The sequence below is a fragment of the Lampetra planeri genome, chromosome 55 (assembly GCF_965212315.1).
Source record: "Lampetra planeri chromosome 55, kcLamPlan1.2.h2, whole genome shotgun sequence".
Lineage (NCBI taxonomy): Eukaryota > Metazoa > Chordata > Hyperoartia > Petromyzontiformes > Petromyzontidae > Lampetra > Lampetra planeri.
The window spans coordinates 4637155-4655049 of record NC_136161.1 but is presented as its reverse complement, the minus strand read 5'-3'; the positions used below and the strand labels follow the sequence as shown (position 1 = coordinate 4655049).

At 47.4% G+C, this 17895-nt stretch overlaps 1 protein-coding gene across 1 annotated transcript; it reads left to right on the top strand.

Moving 5' to 3' along the window:
- The first annotated feature begins 1493 nt into the window (after positions 1-1493).
- On the top strand, positions 1494-16567 carry LOC144735564 (uncharacterized). Its single transcript, XM_078618006.1, has 4 exons — positions 1494-2023; positions 3178-3315; positions 4540-5783; positions 15198-16567. Exons 1-4 carry the CDS (start codon positions 1861-1863, stop codon positions 15810-15812), a joined length of 2160 nt encoding a protein of 719 aa, XP_078474132.1. The 5' UTR covers positions 1494-1860; the 3' UTR covers positions 15813-16567.
- Positions 16568-17895: the final 1328 nt, after the last annotated feature.

Below are 17895 nucleotides of genomic sequence, written 5' to 3'. Positions count from 1 at the left end.
ACGACTTTTGACCACCCCCCCCCCCTTCGTCACACGGCGTCACAATATGACGTCACAAAGCTCTGCCCCCCCACCCCCCCAAAATAAAACATGCTTCAAATCTCTTTAAACTATTGTCATTGTAGTGCGTATTTAATGTGGCGTTGCACTCTGATGTTGTAGGAGAAAACATTTATTAAAACGTCTATTTAATTAAGTAGGGTGGTCGTGGGTTAACGACACACTTTATATTTACGCGCTCTAACTCCGAAAAAAAACTCCTTATCATGAATCCTTCGTCTTGTTCGAATTACTATATTTGTTGTCACTTTCAAGCACTGTCATTCTATTTCCGTTTTGGCAACGTGCTGTGAAATTGGTTCCTAACAGGCCACAGACCGGTACCGGTCCGCGGCCTGGGGGTTGGGGACCCCTGCACTTCACCATACACTACACTATACACTACATTATATACTACACTATACACTAGTGCTGTACTAGTATACTACACCATACATTACACTATACACTACATTGTATACACCATACACTACACTATACACTACACCATACACTACACACTACTCTATACACTACACTATACACTAGTGCTGTACTAGTATACTACACCATACACTACACTATACACTACACTATACACTACATTATATACTACACTATACACTAGTGCTGTACTAGTATACTACACCATACACTACACTATACACTACATTATATACTACACTATACACTAGACTATACACTAGTGCTGTACTAGTATACTACACTATACACTACACCATACACTACGCGATACACTACACTATACACTACACCATACACTATACTATATACTACACTGTACACTAGTGATGTACTAGTATACTACACTATACACTACACCATACACTACAATATACACTACACCATACACAACACTATACACTACTCTATACACTACACTATACACTAGTGCTGTACTAGTATACTACACTAGACACTACACTATACACTACACTATACACGAGTGCTGTACTAATGACGAATTAGCACGTTCTGTATACGTGACAACCATTACTAGTTGGCTGTGTCGGGTGATGCCGCCACCACCCGACACATTCATATATTTACGTGATCTAATCCAAAAAAAGAAAACCTCTATTATAAACTTTTTTATTTGTCCATGTAAGGCGCCAACTAAGCTGCGATACAGATTTCTTTTTTTTTTCCAGAAGCAAACCTATCACAAACGATAGTCCCTCAACGAAGTTGGCAGCTCATCATCCTCATCTATCCAGGCTAAAAAAAAAATGCAATCCTCATCCTCTTCTGAGATGCAGATGAGGATTACATTCGGGACGAGATCTCGTTCCCAGTGCGTCGTCTTGTTCAGCATCGTGCCGTCTTGTGCTGCTATTCGAGCGTCGTCTTGTGCCGCATCTCGTCGCTGCAAGCTGCTGATGCGTGGAGCTTCGTAGGTGGAGGTGAAATTCGCTCAAGACGCGAGGTGAATTCACATTCACGTTGTGATTCACACTCTCGCACCGTGTTCACTGTTGTTAGAAGAGGCGAATTCACATCACACTGATTCACTCACACCGTGTCCACTGTTACGAGGCGAATTCACATTCACGTTGTGATTCACTCTCTTGTATCGTGTCCACCGTTGTTACAAGAGGTTAATTCATATTCACGTTGTGATTCACTCTCGCACCGTGTTCACCGTTACGAGAGGTGGATTCATGTTGCAATTCACTTTCGCACCGTGTCCACTGTTGTTAGAAGAGGTGAATTCACATTCACGCTGCGATTCACTCTCTTGCACCATCTTCACCGTTACGAGAGGTGAAGTCACATTCACGTTGTGATTCACTCTCCCGCATGTCCACGCATGTCACGTCGAAACGCGTTACTTTCGCTTCTCAGATGGCCTCTCACGTGGAATCAATGGCGTTAACATTCATCAAACAAGAAAATGAAGATGATTTGAGTTTTGGGACGTTGCCAGCTTTGACAGTCAAATATGAAGAGGACGCCGATGCTGGTAAGATCAGCGGATCTGGATGTGTGTGTGTCTTGGCCACGTTGGAGATGTTAACTATCTCGCCTGGTATGCAGGAGGTTGTGGGTTCGATCCCGACCCCTGACAATGCCTTCTGTATATTTGGAGTTTGCATACGAACTACCTCGCCTGGTATGCAGGAGGCCATAGGTTCTATCCCAACCCTGACGATGCCTTCGGTATATTTGGAGTTTGCATGTTTGGAGTTTGATGTTAATTACCTCGCCTGGTATGCAGGAGGCCATAGGTTCTATCCCAACCCTGACGATGCCTTCGGTATTTTTGGAGTTTGCATGTTTGAAGTTTGATGTTAATTACCTCGCCTGGTATGAAGGAGGTTGTGGGTTCGATCCCGACCCCTGACAATGCCCGTTGTATATTTGGAGTTTGCGTGTCTCTCTCCCCCCGTAGTCGCGTGGATTTTTCACCGGGTCCCTCCGGTTTTTCCCTCCACACTTAGGAATCAACGTCACGTGTTCAGAAAATCCGGCTGTTGTAAATGTCCACATGATAAGCCACTTCGTTGAGCTATCATTTGTGATAGCCAGGTCGCTTCTGAAAAAGAGATACGCAGCAGCTCCGTGGGGCCTTATCTGGCTAAAAAAAAGTTTAGTTTTTTATAAAAGTTTTGCTGGCTGGCTGGCTGGGAGGAAGGGATGGACTGGCAGTCGCGTCTTAAGGACATGCTGATTCCTCGTTCCGTTGTTTTTTTGGTTACCCGGAGAACTCGTGCATATGAGAGTCACCCTCACCTCTCTTGAGGTCTTACCCGCTTAACCAAAACAAATTGAACTTATAAGACTCAAACCGGTTCACCAGGAAAAGGAAACATTGTTGTTATTCGTGTCGAGCGGTCGAAACACTCAAAACCGTTGATTTTTTTGGACGGCGTCGTTTGCATCTGCGTTGGATCTCCCGCCATTGAACGACGGCGATGTTCTCTTGAGGTCTCACCCGCTTAACCAAAACAAATTGAGCTTATCAGACTCAAACCGGTTCACCAGGCAAAAGAAACATTGTTGTTATTCGTGTCGAGCGGTCGAAACACTCAAAGTCGTTGATTTTTTGGACGGCGTCGTTTGCATCTGCGTTGGATCTCCCACCATTGAGCGACGGCGATGTTTTCTAAACTCCAGCTTGGCACGTGAACCTCGTTAAAGCTGAAGGAGTTGTTGAGATGCCGGAGGAGATGGGGAGCTGCCACGAAGGATACCCGGCCACCGCAGACCGGAACTTCATCGAGGTGGAATTGTCAGAGGAGGACATCGGTCAAGGTGAGTTCCCACTTTGATCACGGATAATATAAAAAAGGTAATGTCTTCTTGTATCACCAATCATAGCTCAGTGGTGCTGCAATACACCCAAAGTAATAATCTATAAAACTATGTAACTATTTTTATTCAACCGGGTTAGGGCCCACTGAGGTGTTAGCTTCTTTTTCATAAGCGACGTGGCTATCGCAAATGATAGCTCAATGAAGTGGCATATCGCGTGAAAGTTTAGAGCAGCTGAATGCGCTAAACGCGTGATGTTGATTCTAAATGTGGAGGGAAAAACTGGAGGACCCAGAGAAAAATCCACACGACCTCGGGGGGGAGAGAGAGAGAGACGCAAACTCCAAATATACAGAAGGCTACGGGGTCGGGATCGAACACACGACCTCCTGTATACCAGGCGACGTAGTTAACTTGCAAACTTCAAACATGCAAAGAACAAATATACAGCAGGCGTCGTCAAGGTCAGGATCGTTACATCACGTGACCACCAGTGCCATCCACCGTGTATGTGCACGTGACACTATGACGTCTGGCGTAACGTTATCCCCCAGCATGCACTTGTATGTCGTCAAGCTAGAGAATTCGGTTGAAAAACTCTGCGCGGATGTATTCACCTTTTCCCGTTCCGATGACGTACGTGTGTACATCATCAAAACGAAACCGTAAGAAAAACAAATCAAATAATTTTATCGGTACACTGAGGTTCCCACCACAAGGCCACGCGGGAGGGTCGTTTGGCACAGTTTTGCCGCCGGCTATCGGAGAGTTGCGGCGGTCATGTCGCTACGGTTCTCTGCGGTGAGTTACGACGTCTTTATAAAAATAACGGCGCTGCTGCTGCTGCTGCTACTACGCCGCTCAATAAAATTAACGCTGAGCCGCTCGCACGTACCAAGATTCGGCAGTGCACGGGACACCCACCCACCCCGCAAATTGCAGACAACATCGAAACGGAGAAATGGTTAAATGGAAGATTCTGCCAAAAACACAAATAGCTCTCATCTAGCAAATACCAAGCCAAGGATTCATCTGTCTTTTGGCCTGCCCTTAATTTATGCTTACTTTTGGCAGCTCCACCGACTGTAGTCATCCGTTGACGTCACCGCAGCGACGTTTTTAAAAAAAAAAATCGGGAGCCATACCACAATCCACTTGACATGCTTCGTTGCCGCTATACCTTGAACCTTGAACACCCTCGTTGTGTTTGACACCGGGCGGCAGACGAGGGACGCGCGCCGGAGCTGCTGTGCGCAGACTGCGGGAGGGGCCTCGGCGGGCGACCGACGACGAGGTCGGGCCGAGGGAAACGACGCGTCGTCGTCGGCCAGACGCTGCGACGCTGCGCGCGCTGCGGGAAGAAGGTCGGGGACGGGAAGGAGCGCAGCAGGAAGAAGCCGTGCCCCGGCGGAGCGCCTCGGAAGGCTCCCGCGCCGGCGGCTAAGTCGGGCCGCCACAAAGTGACGAACGCTAGCGGCGAGAAGCCGCACGTGTGCAAGCAGTGCGGGAAGGGCTTCGTGCAGCTCTGCATTTTGAAGACTCACTCGCGGACGCACACGGGCGAGAAGCCGTTCGCGTGCGGCGAGTGCGGCAAAGCGTTCGCGCAGCGCTCCAACCTGGCGACGCACTGCCGTGAGCACACGGGCGAGAAGCCGCACGCGTGCGCCGAGTGCGGCAAGCGGTTCTCGCACTTCTCCCAGCTGGACAAGCACTCGAGGACGCACACGGGCGAGAGGCCGTTCGCGTGCCAGGAGTGTGGAAAGGGGTTCACGCAGAGTTACAGCCTGGAGATGCACCGCAGGGCTCACACCGGGGAGAAGCCGCACGCTTGCGCCGAGTGCGGGAAGCGGTTCACGGCGCGCGCCGAGTTAAACAAGCACGCGCGGACGCACACCGGCGAGAAGCCGCACGCGTGCAAAGAGTGCGGGAAGGGCTTTTTGAAATCGTCGGATTTAAAGACGCATCTGAGGACGCACACGGGCGAAAGGCCGCACGCCTGCGACGAGTGCGGGAAGGGGTTTTCGAAGCGTTCCCATTTAGAAATTCACTCGAGGACGCACACGGGCGAGAGGCCGTACGCGTGCGACGAGTGCGGGAAGAGGTTCTCCAACCGCTCCCATTTGGTGACTCACTCGAGGACGCACACGGGCGAGAGGCCGCACGTGTGCAAGGAGTGCGGCAAGGGGTTTGTAGCGCGCACCGATTTAAACAAGCACTCCAGGACGCACACGGGCGCCAAGCCGCACGTGTGCGCCGAGTGCGGGAAGGGGTTTTCGCAGCGCTGCGCTTTGAGTACGCACTCTAGGACGCACACGGGCGTGAAGTCGTACGTGTGCGAGGAGTGCGGGAAGGAATTTTCATATTCTTCCACTTTGAAGAAACACTCGAGGACGCACACGGGCGAGAAGCCGCACGTGTGCGGGGACTGCGGGAGGACCTTCGCTCAGCGGTCCGATCTCGAGAGGCACGCGGGCACGCACGCTCGTCAAAATTCGCGCGCGTGTACGTAGGGTGGGAAGGGGTCTCTGCAAAACGTTCTACCTACAGGTGTGCATTCTCGAAGGCACGCTCGTGAGAAGTTGTGCGAGGGTTGATAACAAAAAAAAGTAACGGGGAGACTGCTCCTTTTATTGAGACGAAAACTGAAGGACGACCTTGCTACTATATTAGGGGCCGTCCATAAATGACGTCACGCGATTTTGGACGATTTTTGACCCCCCCCCCTTCGTCACACGGCGTCACAAAGTCAGACCCCCCCCTCAAATATGACGTCACAAAGCTCTGCCCCCCCCCCCCCACAAAAATAATAAAACATGCTTAAAATTGCTTTAAACTATTGTCATTTTAGTGCGTATTTAATGTGGCGCTGCACTCTGATGTTGTAAGAGAAAACATTTATTGAAAAGTCTATTTAATTAAGTAGAAGGTGTTGTCTATATTTTTTTTAAGTGACCTCACATTTCTTAAACCCCCCCTTTCGTCACTCATCGTCACAAATGTCTGACCCCCCCCAGGTGCGTGACGTCATTTATGGACGGCCCCTTAATACATTTTATAACGCAGTGTTCTGCACGCTCCACGTGGGTTGACGGCACATGTATAGTTACGCGATCTAACCCAACAAAATAAATATCTTTATTATCAATAATATTGTTCGCGAAAGTCTAACTACTTACTGCCACGTGTTGAACTGACGACGAAGGAGGTGATGACATCTGCCATGGCCTGTTCTGCAGCGGTTTAGGGACTTGACTCCTGTTTCCAAGGCGCTTTACAGAAAATGTAAAATTGTACGGAAGATGATGATGATGATGGTGGTTGAGATAAGAAAGAGTAGTGGGGTTTAAATTTCGATTTAAAGCTTTCGTGACTGCAGGGATTCATATTCTTGGTTCTTTTGGTAAAGTCACGTAGAAGGAAAATAATTTAATAATAAAACGATTAAATCCTCACGACGTTTCGATTGCAACACAAGCAATCATCATCATCAGGTGTGAAAACCACAGCAAGAAAATTTGAAGGAATAGTAGTGGGGTTATTTAAAGTGGTGGTGGTGCAGTTATGGTGACAGGGGAGCGGTGGTGTAGCGGTTAGCGCGCTGCGCTAAGAAACCCACCGACCCGAATATTTGAACCTGTATTGGGCCTCCCCTAGGTCGATTCAGCCTCAAATGAGTTACGTGGTGCGGTGTGTAAACATCGCCACTGGGGAGACGAAGGCGGCCGGGCGTGGTGCTGGCCACCCACCCTCTCGTGTGCCGTGCCGGCCTTCATAGGTGCTCGCTAGCGGCACTTGCCCCAACATTCTGTTAGGGTTTCGATTTAAAGCTTTCGTGACTGCAGGGATTCATCTTCTTGGTTCTTTCGGTAAAGTCACGTAGAATGGAAATTAAAAAAAACATAATAAAATAATTCTCACGATGTTTCGGCCACAACGCAAGCAGCCGTCCTCAGTTGAAGAACAGGTCTGTCTTACGGTGACACGTGAGAGTGGTTAAGGAGGGAAAGTCAAGGAAAGGATTTTGACCATTCTCCCTTCCAATTAATATCAGAGACTTCTCCGAGCCCACCCCAGGATCTTTCTTTAAATTTCAGTTTCATGTATTAGGTGTAACCCTGTGAGCCATGCGACTCTTGACTCGGGTGCAACCGCAACAAAACAAAAACATGAACAGGAAACATCTCAAAAGTGACTATACGTAAACAGAAAAATCCTGGGAAAAACAGCAAAGTCTTCCAGAAAAAACACCGCATTTCAACGCTGTGTGCAAAAATCCCAGTGGGATGCAAGTCAAACAATAACAACCATAAGACAATGTAGATTAAAGTTATCAGGCTAACTCTGTACTACAACAAACAAACATGGCTAAACCAAAACGTTTTCAAAATCACCAAAATAAAGCTATAAAAACAATGTAACAGTGATCATAGGAATTTACGAACACGACATGAGCTGCGGTGGCTATGAGATGTTAACTACCTCGCCTGGTATACAGGAGGTCGTGAGTATTTGGCTGCTGCTATACATGTCCATGATTACGATCAGCTACTTCGTTTAGCTGCCATTTACGATAGGCAGGCTTGCTTCTGAAAAAGAATTACATAGCTCAGTGGGGCCTTACCTGGTAAAATAGAAAAAAATGCATCATACTATTAAAGTATGTTTTTTGTTTGCATTCTGACCACAAGTATTGTGGTTAATGCAGACATGATTCCTTGTAAAAGGTTTCAGTTTGGTGTTTTAACATCTTAACACAACTGTTCTGTTGCCAGAAAAAAGGGAAAAACCTATTCTCATAAAAAATATAGTTTAGTTTATATGACCCGGAGCTCAGGTCCTACCTAGTAAGACTGACGGGACTCAAGTACCCTGGATGGTAACCAGATTCACTTGAGTGTGCAAGGCAAATGTGGGTTGGAGTAAGGATTCTGGTGTTCATAAGTTTGCATCTTTGGGTTTGAGGCCTATTCTAGGGAACGTTCTGCTAAGAAGACTACCAGAGTCATTCGGAGCTATTTTAAATCCCGTCTGGCCTTCATCCCCTAGTCCTGAGTGGGTCAGTGGTTGAGTGAGCAAGTGAATGGTTGAATGAGCCAGTGAGTGGGTGAGTAGGTGGCGTGGGTGAGTTGATGAGTGAGTGGGTCAGTGGTTGAGTGAGAAAGTGAGTGGGTGAGTAGGTGGGGCGGGTGAGTTGATGAGTGAGTGGGTCAGTGTTTCATTGAGCAAGTGAATGGTTGAATTAGCCAGTGAGTGGGTGAGTAGGTGGCGTGCGTGAGTTGATGAGTGAGTGGGTCAGTGGTTCAGTGAGCAAGTGAGTGAATGAGCAAGTGATTGGGTGAGTAGGTGGGGTGGGTGAGTTGATGTGTGAGTGGGTCAGTGACCAAGCGAGTGGTTGAATGAGCAAGTGAGTGGGTGAGTAGGTGGGGTGGGTGAGTGGTTGAATGAGCAAATCAGTGGGTGCGTGAGTGGGTGATTGAGTGAGTGGGTGGGTGAGTAAGTGGGGTGGATGAGTGGATGAGTGGTTCAGTGAGCAAGTGAGTAGGTGAGTGGTTGAGTGAGTGGGTGAGTGAGGGGATAAATTGACGCCGTATCGCCCAATAGCTGGAGCCGTGTGACCTGCAGGCACTGTCTATCCAATGCTTTCCATGCGCGGTGGCGCGTTGGTGGTGCGATCTACGGATGAAATGCGCACACTTCGCAAAAGTTAATTCTCATGACTTATTTTTTTTAAAGTCAATTCTCATGACTGTTGTATTTTTTTTGTATCATGACTTATTATTAAAGTCGGTTCCATTTGTGTTGCACCTTGTGCAGTGGCTCTGAACTTGGGTTGCACCTCCCCCTGGCAGGGCGAGATATGCCAGAGATTCTTTTTTCTTCAACGTTTTTACTTAACTTGATTCCTCTGTTTGTCATGGTCAAATCTTGTAATCAAAATTTCGTCCACTTCCCGTTGTCCAATCAATTACACATTTTGCACACGTACTCAGATCCGGTGACAATGCATGCCTGCATCAAAATAAATTAATTCGCTACTTTAAAGCAATTTACATTTTGTATGGACGTCTTATTATTTATATATATTTGTGTGTAGGTCAAAAACGCCGCGGTCCCTAAACTGTGGAATCAGCTCGCACAAGAAGCAGGGGCCATTTACGCACTTCTCGACCGTGAGTTAAACTAAGTTGTTAATAAAACCGTTCTCACGACGTTTCACCTTTTTTCTAATTTTCTTGCCGTGGATTTCACACCTGATGATGATTGCTTGTGTTGCAGTCGAAACGTCGTGAGAATTTTTATTGTCTAATATTTTTATTATTTTATTATGATTTCCCTTCTACGTGACTTTACCGAAAGAACCAAGAATATTAATCCCTGCAGTCACGAAAGCCAAAATTGTACATTATTATTTTTTTGTTACAATTAAAAACCGAAGGGGTGCAAGACTGCAGCGAATGTTAATAAGAACCGCTGGCCCGATGGGATTGAGGAATTGGCAACCGCCGCTACCTCCACCACGGCGTCTTCAGATTCGTCTTGTCCCGCATCTCGTCGTCTTGTCCCGCATCTCGCCGTCTTGTCCCGCATCTCACCGTCTTGTCCCGCATCTTGTCGTCTTGTCCCGCATCTCGCCGCTCTGCTGCTGGGTTGGAGCGTCCGGCAGTTTGGTGGTGAAATTCACTGAAGACGCGAGGTGAATTCACACTCACACCGCCATTCACTCGCTCTCTCTCTGTGTGTGTCTCTCTCTCTCACCCTGTTCATTGTTACGAAAGTTGAATTCACATTGGCACCGCGATTCACTCTCACTTGTTAGAAGAGTTGAATTCACATCGACACTGCGATTCATTCTCACTGGTTAGAAGAGATGAATTCACATTCACATCGCGATTCACTCTCGCACTGCGATTCACTCTCGCGCCGTTCACTGTTACAGCAGGTGAATTGACACCGCGATTCACTCTCGCACCGTGTTCACCGTTGTCACAAGACGTGAATTCACATTCACACTGACATTCACTCTCTCGCATTGCGCTCACCTTTGTCACAAGACATGAATTCACACTGCCATTCACTCTCTCGCACCGTGTTCACTGTTGTCACAAGACGTGAATTCACATGTACAGCCCTGGGTATGCAGGTAATTTGTTTTTGCTGTGTACTTGCTCACATCTAATGTAACGTTGAGATGTTTGTTGTTGTCGTCGTTGTTGTGTGCTCCCCACAGATGGCTTCACATCCCGAGTTGCCTTTCGTGAAGCAGGAAAATGAAGAAGACATCTTCGGCCTCGAGATGTGGTCAAATTTGATGGTGAAATATGAAGAGGAGGACGTCGATGACGGTGAGATCGGCGGATCTGGCTGTGCGTGTGTGTCTCAGCCACGGTGGCGAGGAGACGTTAACTACCTCGCCTGGTATGCAAGAGGTCGTGGGTTTCATCCTGACATCTAACGATGCCTGGTGTATAATTGGAGTTTGCGTCTCTCTATTTCATCATCACCACGATGGCTAGGAGATGTTAACTACCTCGCCTGGTATGCAGGAGGTCGTGGGTTTCATCCTGACATCTAACGATGCCTGGTGTATAATTGGAGTTTGCGTCTCTCTATTTCATCATCACTACGGTGGCTAGGAGATGTTAACTACCTCGCCTGGTATGCAGGAGGTCGTGGGTTTCATCCTGACACCTGACGATGCCTGGTGTATAATTGGAGTCTGTGTCTCTCTATTTCATCATCACCACGGTGGCTAGGAGATGTTAACTACCTCGCCTGGTATGCAGGAGGTCGTGGGTTTCATCCTGACACCTAACGATGCCTGGTGTATAATTGGAGTTTGCGTCTCTCTATTTCATCATCACCACGGTGGCTAGGAGATGTTAACTACCTCGCCTGGTATGCAGGAGGTCGTGGGTTTCATCCTGACTCCTGACAATGATTGGTGTATAATTGGAGTTTGCATCTCTCTATTTCATCATCACCACGGTGGCTAGGAGATGTTAACTACCTCGCCTGGTATGCAGGAGGTCGTGGGTTTCATCCTGACTCCTGACAATGATTGGTGTATAATTGGAGTTTGCGTCTCTCTATTTCATCATCATAATCATCATCACGGTGGCTAGGAGATGTTAACTACCTCGCCTGGTATGCAGGAGGTCGTGGGTTTCATCCTGACACCTAACAGTGCCTGGTGTATAATTGGAGTTTGCGTCTCTCTATTTCATCATCATAATCATCATCACGGTGGCTAGGAGATGTTAACTACCTCGCCTGGTATGCAGGAGGTCGTGGGTTTGATCCTGAGCCCTGACGATGCCTGGTGTATAATTGGAGTCTGCGTTTCTCTATTTCATCATCATCACCGTGGCTATGATATTTTAACTACCTCGCCTGGTGTGCCGGTCGTGGGTTCCATTCCGACCCTGACGATGCCTGCTGCTGCTGTATATTTGGAATTTGCATCTTTCTCCGTGTTGGTCGCGTGGATTTTTCTCCGGATCCCTCCAGTTTCCCCCCCCCCCCACCACATTTAGAATCAACGTCACTCGTTCAGAGTTATTTGGCTTCTGCTATAAATTTCCACACGATGATGGTTGAGCTATCATTTGTGATCTAAAGAAGAGCTACATGAAAGCTCATTTTGGGGCCTGATTGGCAAACTAGAAACAACCCAGTTCTGAATTTGTATTTTCATAAAAAATGTATCAACTATTTTTTTTATTTTAACCCAAAAATTAACAATGGTCTTTACTTTTAGTTTTTTTTTCAGTAAAGTCACGTAGGTATAAAATAAATTAAAATGAAAACAAGCAAATTAAATCACGACGTTTCGGAAGCAGCACAAGCCTCCGTCTTCTGGTGGAACCGCCACAGCAAAATTACTGTAGCGAAAACATGAAATCTAGAAACGATGGTCTTGCCGGCACGCACCACTTTTAACACGGCCGCCGTGAATGAAATCAACTGCCGATTCCATTTGAATTGAAAGCCCAATGAGACCACAATTTTGTGATCCCCCGGCATCACATCCTGGTGTCATTGGGGTCTCGCCTGGCTTCAACGCGAAATAAACTAGAATTTTACGAGACTCAAACATTATTTTCAAAAGTAAGTGGTAAAGTAAAAAAAGCAGCATCATTCTTGTAAGTACAGGAGATCATCGATTATCCGGCGGCTTCGGGGGGAGGGGGCGCTGGATAATCACTAAATTATTATTTAATAATAGTAATAGTTGACGATTATAAGGCACAATTCATTCAAGGATCTCAGTGCGCCGTGCACTAAGTTAGGAAATATAAATAGTGTTAAGTCCAGAGTCCACTGGCTCATACATGGGAAGTGTAGGTCAGGCGAAACAGGTCTGAGTTTTTAGAGAAGACCTAAACAAGGTTGAGTGACCTCGCCTGTCTGACCACGGGTGGCAGGGCGTTCGGTAGTCTTGGCGCGGCTCATGCAAAGGCTCAGTCGTCCGAGGTAGAGAGTGAAATTCTCGGCACTTGGAGCAGATTTAAATTAGCGGATCGGTTGAGGTCGTGACAGCGCGTGCGAGTAAAATCGGATGTTGAATGTAAAATGGTACAAGGCCGTTTAAGGCCCTTGTACATTAGCAGCAACACTTTAAATTGGACCCTAAATTTAATTTGCGAGCGAATGTAGAGATTTTATTATCTGGGTAACGTGGTCACGGAATGAGGTTTGCGTGAGCATCCTGGCAGCCGGCTGCGTTCTGGACCAGCTGCAGTCGACCCAAGACCTTGGTCGGAACCCTGAGTAACAGAGTAGCTTACTTAAAATAGTTTTATTTTGCACGTTCTTGTATGACAAGGTTTGTAGGTGTTATGCATTTTAAATTGAAATTAGTATACATAAACGTACAAATAGACACGAAATAAATATCCGACTTTAAAAAGTTACTGTTTAATGTACTGTACTTAACACTCCAATCTCGAAGACTCTGCATCATGGGGTAATGTATATACGTGCAGTATTTTCATTGTCTAAGTTGTATGCAGTGTATAATGTACCGTATATAATATTTAACACTAAAATCAAGCGTAGCTACTTTTTTTGTCACGGACATGGTGCCGATCGCCGGACTAGTTGCAGCTTTTGGCGTGCTTTTGCCTGTTTCGCCGGATTAGCCCGGGACTGCAGCTGGATAACGTTGGAGGCAGCTGGATAATCGATGATCAACTGTATTAGATCTCCTATCTAGCATTAACATTTGTACTTTTTAAATTGTATTTATCAATTAACAGCTCAAGATGCTAAGATCATTAAAGCCGAGGGTCCCACTTTGATGCCAAAGGAGACGGGGAGTTCCCACGGATGTCCGGCCACTGCAGATCGAAACTTCATCGAGGTGGAATTGTTGGCGGAGGACATTGGTCAAGGTGAGTTCCCACTTTGATTACGCCTTAAAAAAAAAGTAATGTCTTTTTGTTGTATCACCGTTCATAGCTCAGCAGTGCTGCAATACACCCACAGTAATACACTATCAAACTATTTTTTATTTACTAGGTAAGGCTCACTGAGCTGCTGTGTAGCTGTCTTTCATAAGCGAACCTGGCCATCGCAAACGATAGCTCAACGAAGTGGCTGGACGCGTATAGGGACTCTACTTATGAACGAGTTAGGTTTAGAGTTCTGTTCGTAAGTCAATTTGTTCGTAAGTCCAACTTTACTCCCGTCAATTCCAAACATGTTGTATGGTATGTACACTAAACACGGAGAATGGCTTTAAAAGTTGCATGATCTCCTGTAAATGTAGATGCAACTGGTTCTTGATGTTCTGAAGATGTAGATGCCACCACCACCATCTATTGCGCGGCGGTTGAACTTACAACTCTCGGTCCAAACAGGCAACTGGACTTATGGACAGGTTTGTTCGTATCTCTGAAAGTCTGTTAGTCGAATGTTCATAAGTAGAGGAGTCCCTGTCATGCTTTCCCCCTTACAACAGATGAGTTGTCTCACTGGACATTCGGTATCTGCTAATGTGTGCGCACCATATGTAGCAGACCTCGCTAATCGGAGGTGCTTTACCTGACTTCAAGGAAGACGCAGCCCCAAAAACACAAGTAGCTCTTATCTAGTGTATACCCAATCAAAGCTTTTGTCTATACAAGTCGGAAAGTTTGTAACTGATAAACACGACTTCATGGTGAACTTTCAGCACAGCACAGTGGAGAGGAGATGTTAACTACCTCGCCTGGTATACAGAAAGTCGTGGGTTCAATCCCAACCCTTAACGCCTGCTGCTGTATATTTGCCGTTTGCGGTGTCTCTTTCCCCCTGGTCGTGTAGATTTTTATGCGGGTCCTCCGGTTTTTCAACGTCACACGTTTAGAGTATTTGGCTGCTTGCATTTCCACATAAGCCACTTCGTTGAGATACCATTTGTGATGGCCAGGTCGCTTCTGAAAAAGAACTACGTAGCAGATTAGTGGGGTCTTACCCGGTAAAATACAAAAATAAAAGTAGTTTAGCATCACCGCTATAGAGTGCTTTTCAGTGCCATCACTGCAGCGATCATGTTATATATATAAAGTTACCTGAGCCTCACCCTGCAAAAACTGACGAGTGTGTTTTTCTTTCCTCCGCTTTTGCACGTGTGGTCATTCCGAAAAAAAACGCGTGCCGTGCTAGACGAAGGACGAATGACGGGGATGCTGCCGTACGCCAAGTGGCGCGAGCAGGAAGACCTCGGCAGGCGAAGGAGAGCGACGGTGGACGAACCCGGAAGGACGACGCTCCAAGGCCCCGCGCTGCACACCAACGTCAAGGGACGGGGCGGGCGGAAGCCGCGCCCGGGGGCAGATGGGAGGCCGCACGCATGCGACAAGCGTGGCGAGGGCTTCTCCCAGCACTCCAAATTGAAGATACACTCCAGGACGCACACGGGCGAGCGGCCGTACGGGTGCGACGAGTGCGACAAGGGGTTCACCCAGCTCTCCAAATTGGAGTTGCACTCCAGGACGCACACGGGCGAGAGGCCGTACGCGTGCGACGAGTGCGGCAAGAAGTTCACGCAGCGTTGCAACTTGGAGACGCACTCCAGAACGCACACTGGCGAGAGGCCGCACATGTGCGACAAGTGCGGCAAGAGGTTCACGCAGCGCTCCAGCTTGGAGATTCACTCGAGGACGCACACGGGCGAGAGGCCGCACGTGTGCGGGGAGTGCGGCAAGGGATTTGCGGCCCGCACCTACCTGATCAGACACTCGCGGACGCACACGGGTGAGAGACCGCACGCGTGCGCCGAGTGCGGGAAGGCGTTCGCGCAGCTCTCCGACTTGAATGCCCACTCGCGGACGCACACGGGCGAGAGGCCGCACACGTGCAAGGAGTGCGGCAAGAGGTTCACGCAGCGCTCCAACTTGGAGACGCACTCCAGAACGCACACTGGCGAGCGGCCGCACGCGTGCGAAGACTGTGGGAAGAGGTTCACGCAGCGCTCCAATCTCCAAATGCATTCTAGAACGCACTGGCGATGATGCTGCGGCTCATGAGAGGTGTGCAGGAAGAGGTTGTCACAGCATTGGACATGTAGCCGGTCCGCCCTGTGCGAGATGCCCTTTCTGGGGGTGCAAGAGATGGCCAGATTTTTTTCGGAAGGTAAATCATCGAAACAAATTAAGCAAGGGCACGTAGGTACAACTACCACGTTGTACTAATTACCTTGGTGTGGACGAATCCGTTTTAAAGATGATGCATATATTATCAGAGCATGTTCTCTGCATGTTCACAAGTATGTGTGGTTTAATGCAGACAGGATTCCTTGAAAAATGATTCTGTTTGGTGTTTTAACATCTTAACACCTGTTGTATTACCAGAAGGGGTAAAATCTATTGTTATACAACTGCCTTGTTTCATGAAACGTATGTATTTATTAACATAAATGTTTTTTCTATTGAGAACCAAAAGGGTGCAAGGCTGCAGTAAATGTTAAGAACCACTGGTCTAGAAGCATTCCACAGCATCCCAAAGCCGTGTGCGACGGTGCTACCCCGAGGCCAGCCGTATTACAAACCACTGATTATTCATACTGGCGCTGTGACGTACTTCCATTCTCTCGATCGCATTACTATATCCAAATCGCAATCTGCGTTATATAAAAAAAAAAATGTGTTCCGTGTGTGACCCGTGCCCACTGTGCCTTGATCTTTTCTGGCCATGACCGTTATCAAGGACACACGGGTGGGGGGGGTGGCGATCTTCAATTATTAATGAAATAAAAGTTTTGGTAGCACTCCTGCGTCGTTTTCGTTGTTGCTTCCCTCTGCGACAGGACTCTCGGTCTCTGGCTCCCAACACCGGCCACGTGCACACACACAACAAGGACTTTCAGAGGGGGGGGGGGGGGGGGTTGGTGACGTGGTTGCAAAACGGCATCTGTTTATTCGTATGTCTCCCAACACACACACAAGGTACCGCCAATGGACCCTGTAATAGCAACGTTGCTGGCGTCACGATTGGACCCCTCGATACGGTTCTCCCTCTCGTCAAGATCCCTAGTCCAGTGGTCACGTGACTCTGTAATCGACGTTTCTGGCGTCACAATTGTCCCGGGCCTCCCTCTTCCAAGATCCCTTGTCCAGTGGTCACGTGACGCTTGTAATATCGGTGTTGCTGGCGTTACGATTGGCCCCTCGATACGAGCCTCCCTACATTAAAGATCCCTTGTCCGGTGGTCACGTGGCTCTGACAATCGCGTCACGTGCCCGCCTAACGTGCGTTTGACGAAGGATCGTGGCCCTAACGCACCAACCCAGCTATCCCAAGCCAACCATGACCCAGCAACCATTTATTGGTAACACAACCACACTGTCCATGATGAGAGCTTTTTTGGGTTAGATCGCGTAAAGGAAAATGTGCTGTTAAAGATGCCGCCACCCAGAGGCGTAGCTAGGATATTTTGCGCCCGGGGATGAACTATAAAATTGGCGCCCCCCCCGCCCCGTTTAATCACATTTTCCTATTACATCGAATAAGGAATAACAATTTTAATTTTAATGAAACATTGTATTTAAAGAAGCAAATTTATAGAAATTATATTACATGGCTCACTCAGTCACTGTCGTAGACTGGTTGACATAGTCTACAAAAGATAATTTTTTCTTGATTTCACTGTCGCAAACTGGTCAATCACGTAATCAAAATCTGTTTTTTCCAATGTTTCTCTTTCAACGCTAAGTAAGAGCAAGATCGCTGAGACGATCTTGTCCCATTGAAGCACGCAAATACGACAAAATAAGTTTCAATTTGCTGAACGACCGCTCACAGCTTGCAATTGAAACTGCTATTGTTAATAAAATTTGCAGTGAAATTCGCAAATTCGGAAATATGTCGTCTCCATAAAACACTAAAACCAAGAAGATCCAAAGGAGTTTCTGGTAGAACTTCATTCCGGTTACTGAGCAGCATTTTGCAATCTCCAATTTCTGTGAAAAGTTCGTGGCCATTGATGTCGGTGTCATAGAAATTTCCAAAATCTTTGCAATTTCGACGAATTGCATCGACATCTGTGTCGGATAGAAGAGTTTTGACGTCCAGCAGAAATCCAAATTTTGTGTTCAG

Bases quoted from the DNA above. Each gene is read 5' to 3' on its own strand.
- LOC144735564 (XM_078618006.1), top strand. From the start codon at position 1,861: ATGTCCACGCATGTCACGTCGAAACGCGTTACTTTCGCTTCTCAGATG. The intron at 2,024-3,177 runs GTAAGATCAGCG...TCTAAACTCCAG, and splicing joins TGAAGAGGACGCCGATGCTG to CTTGGCACGTGAACCTCGTT. The intron at 5,784-15,197 runs GCGGGCACGCAC...TCCAAATTGAAG, and splicing joins GGTCCGATCTCGAGAGGCAC to ATACACTCCAGGACGCACAC.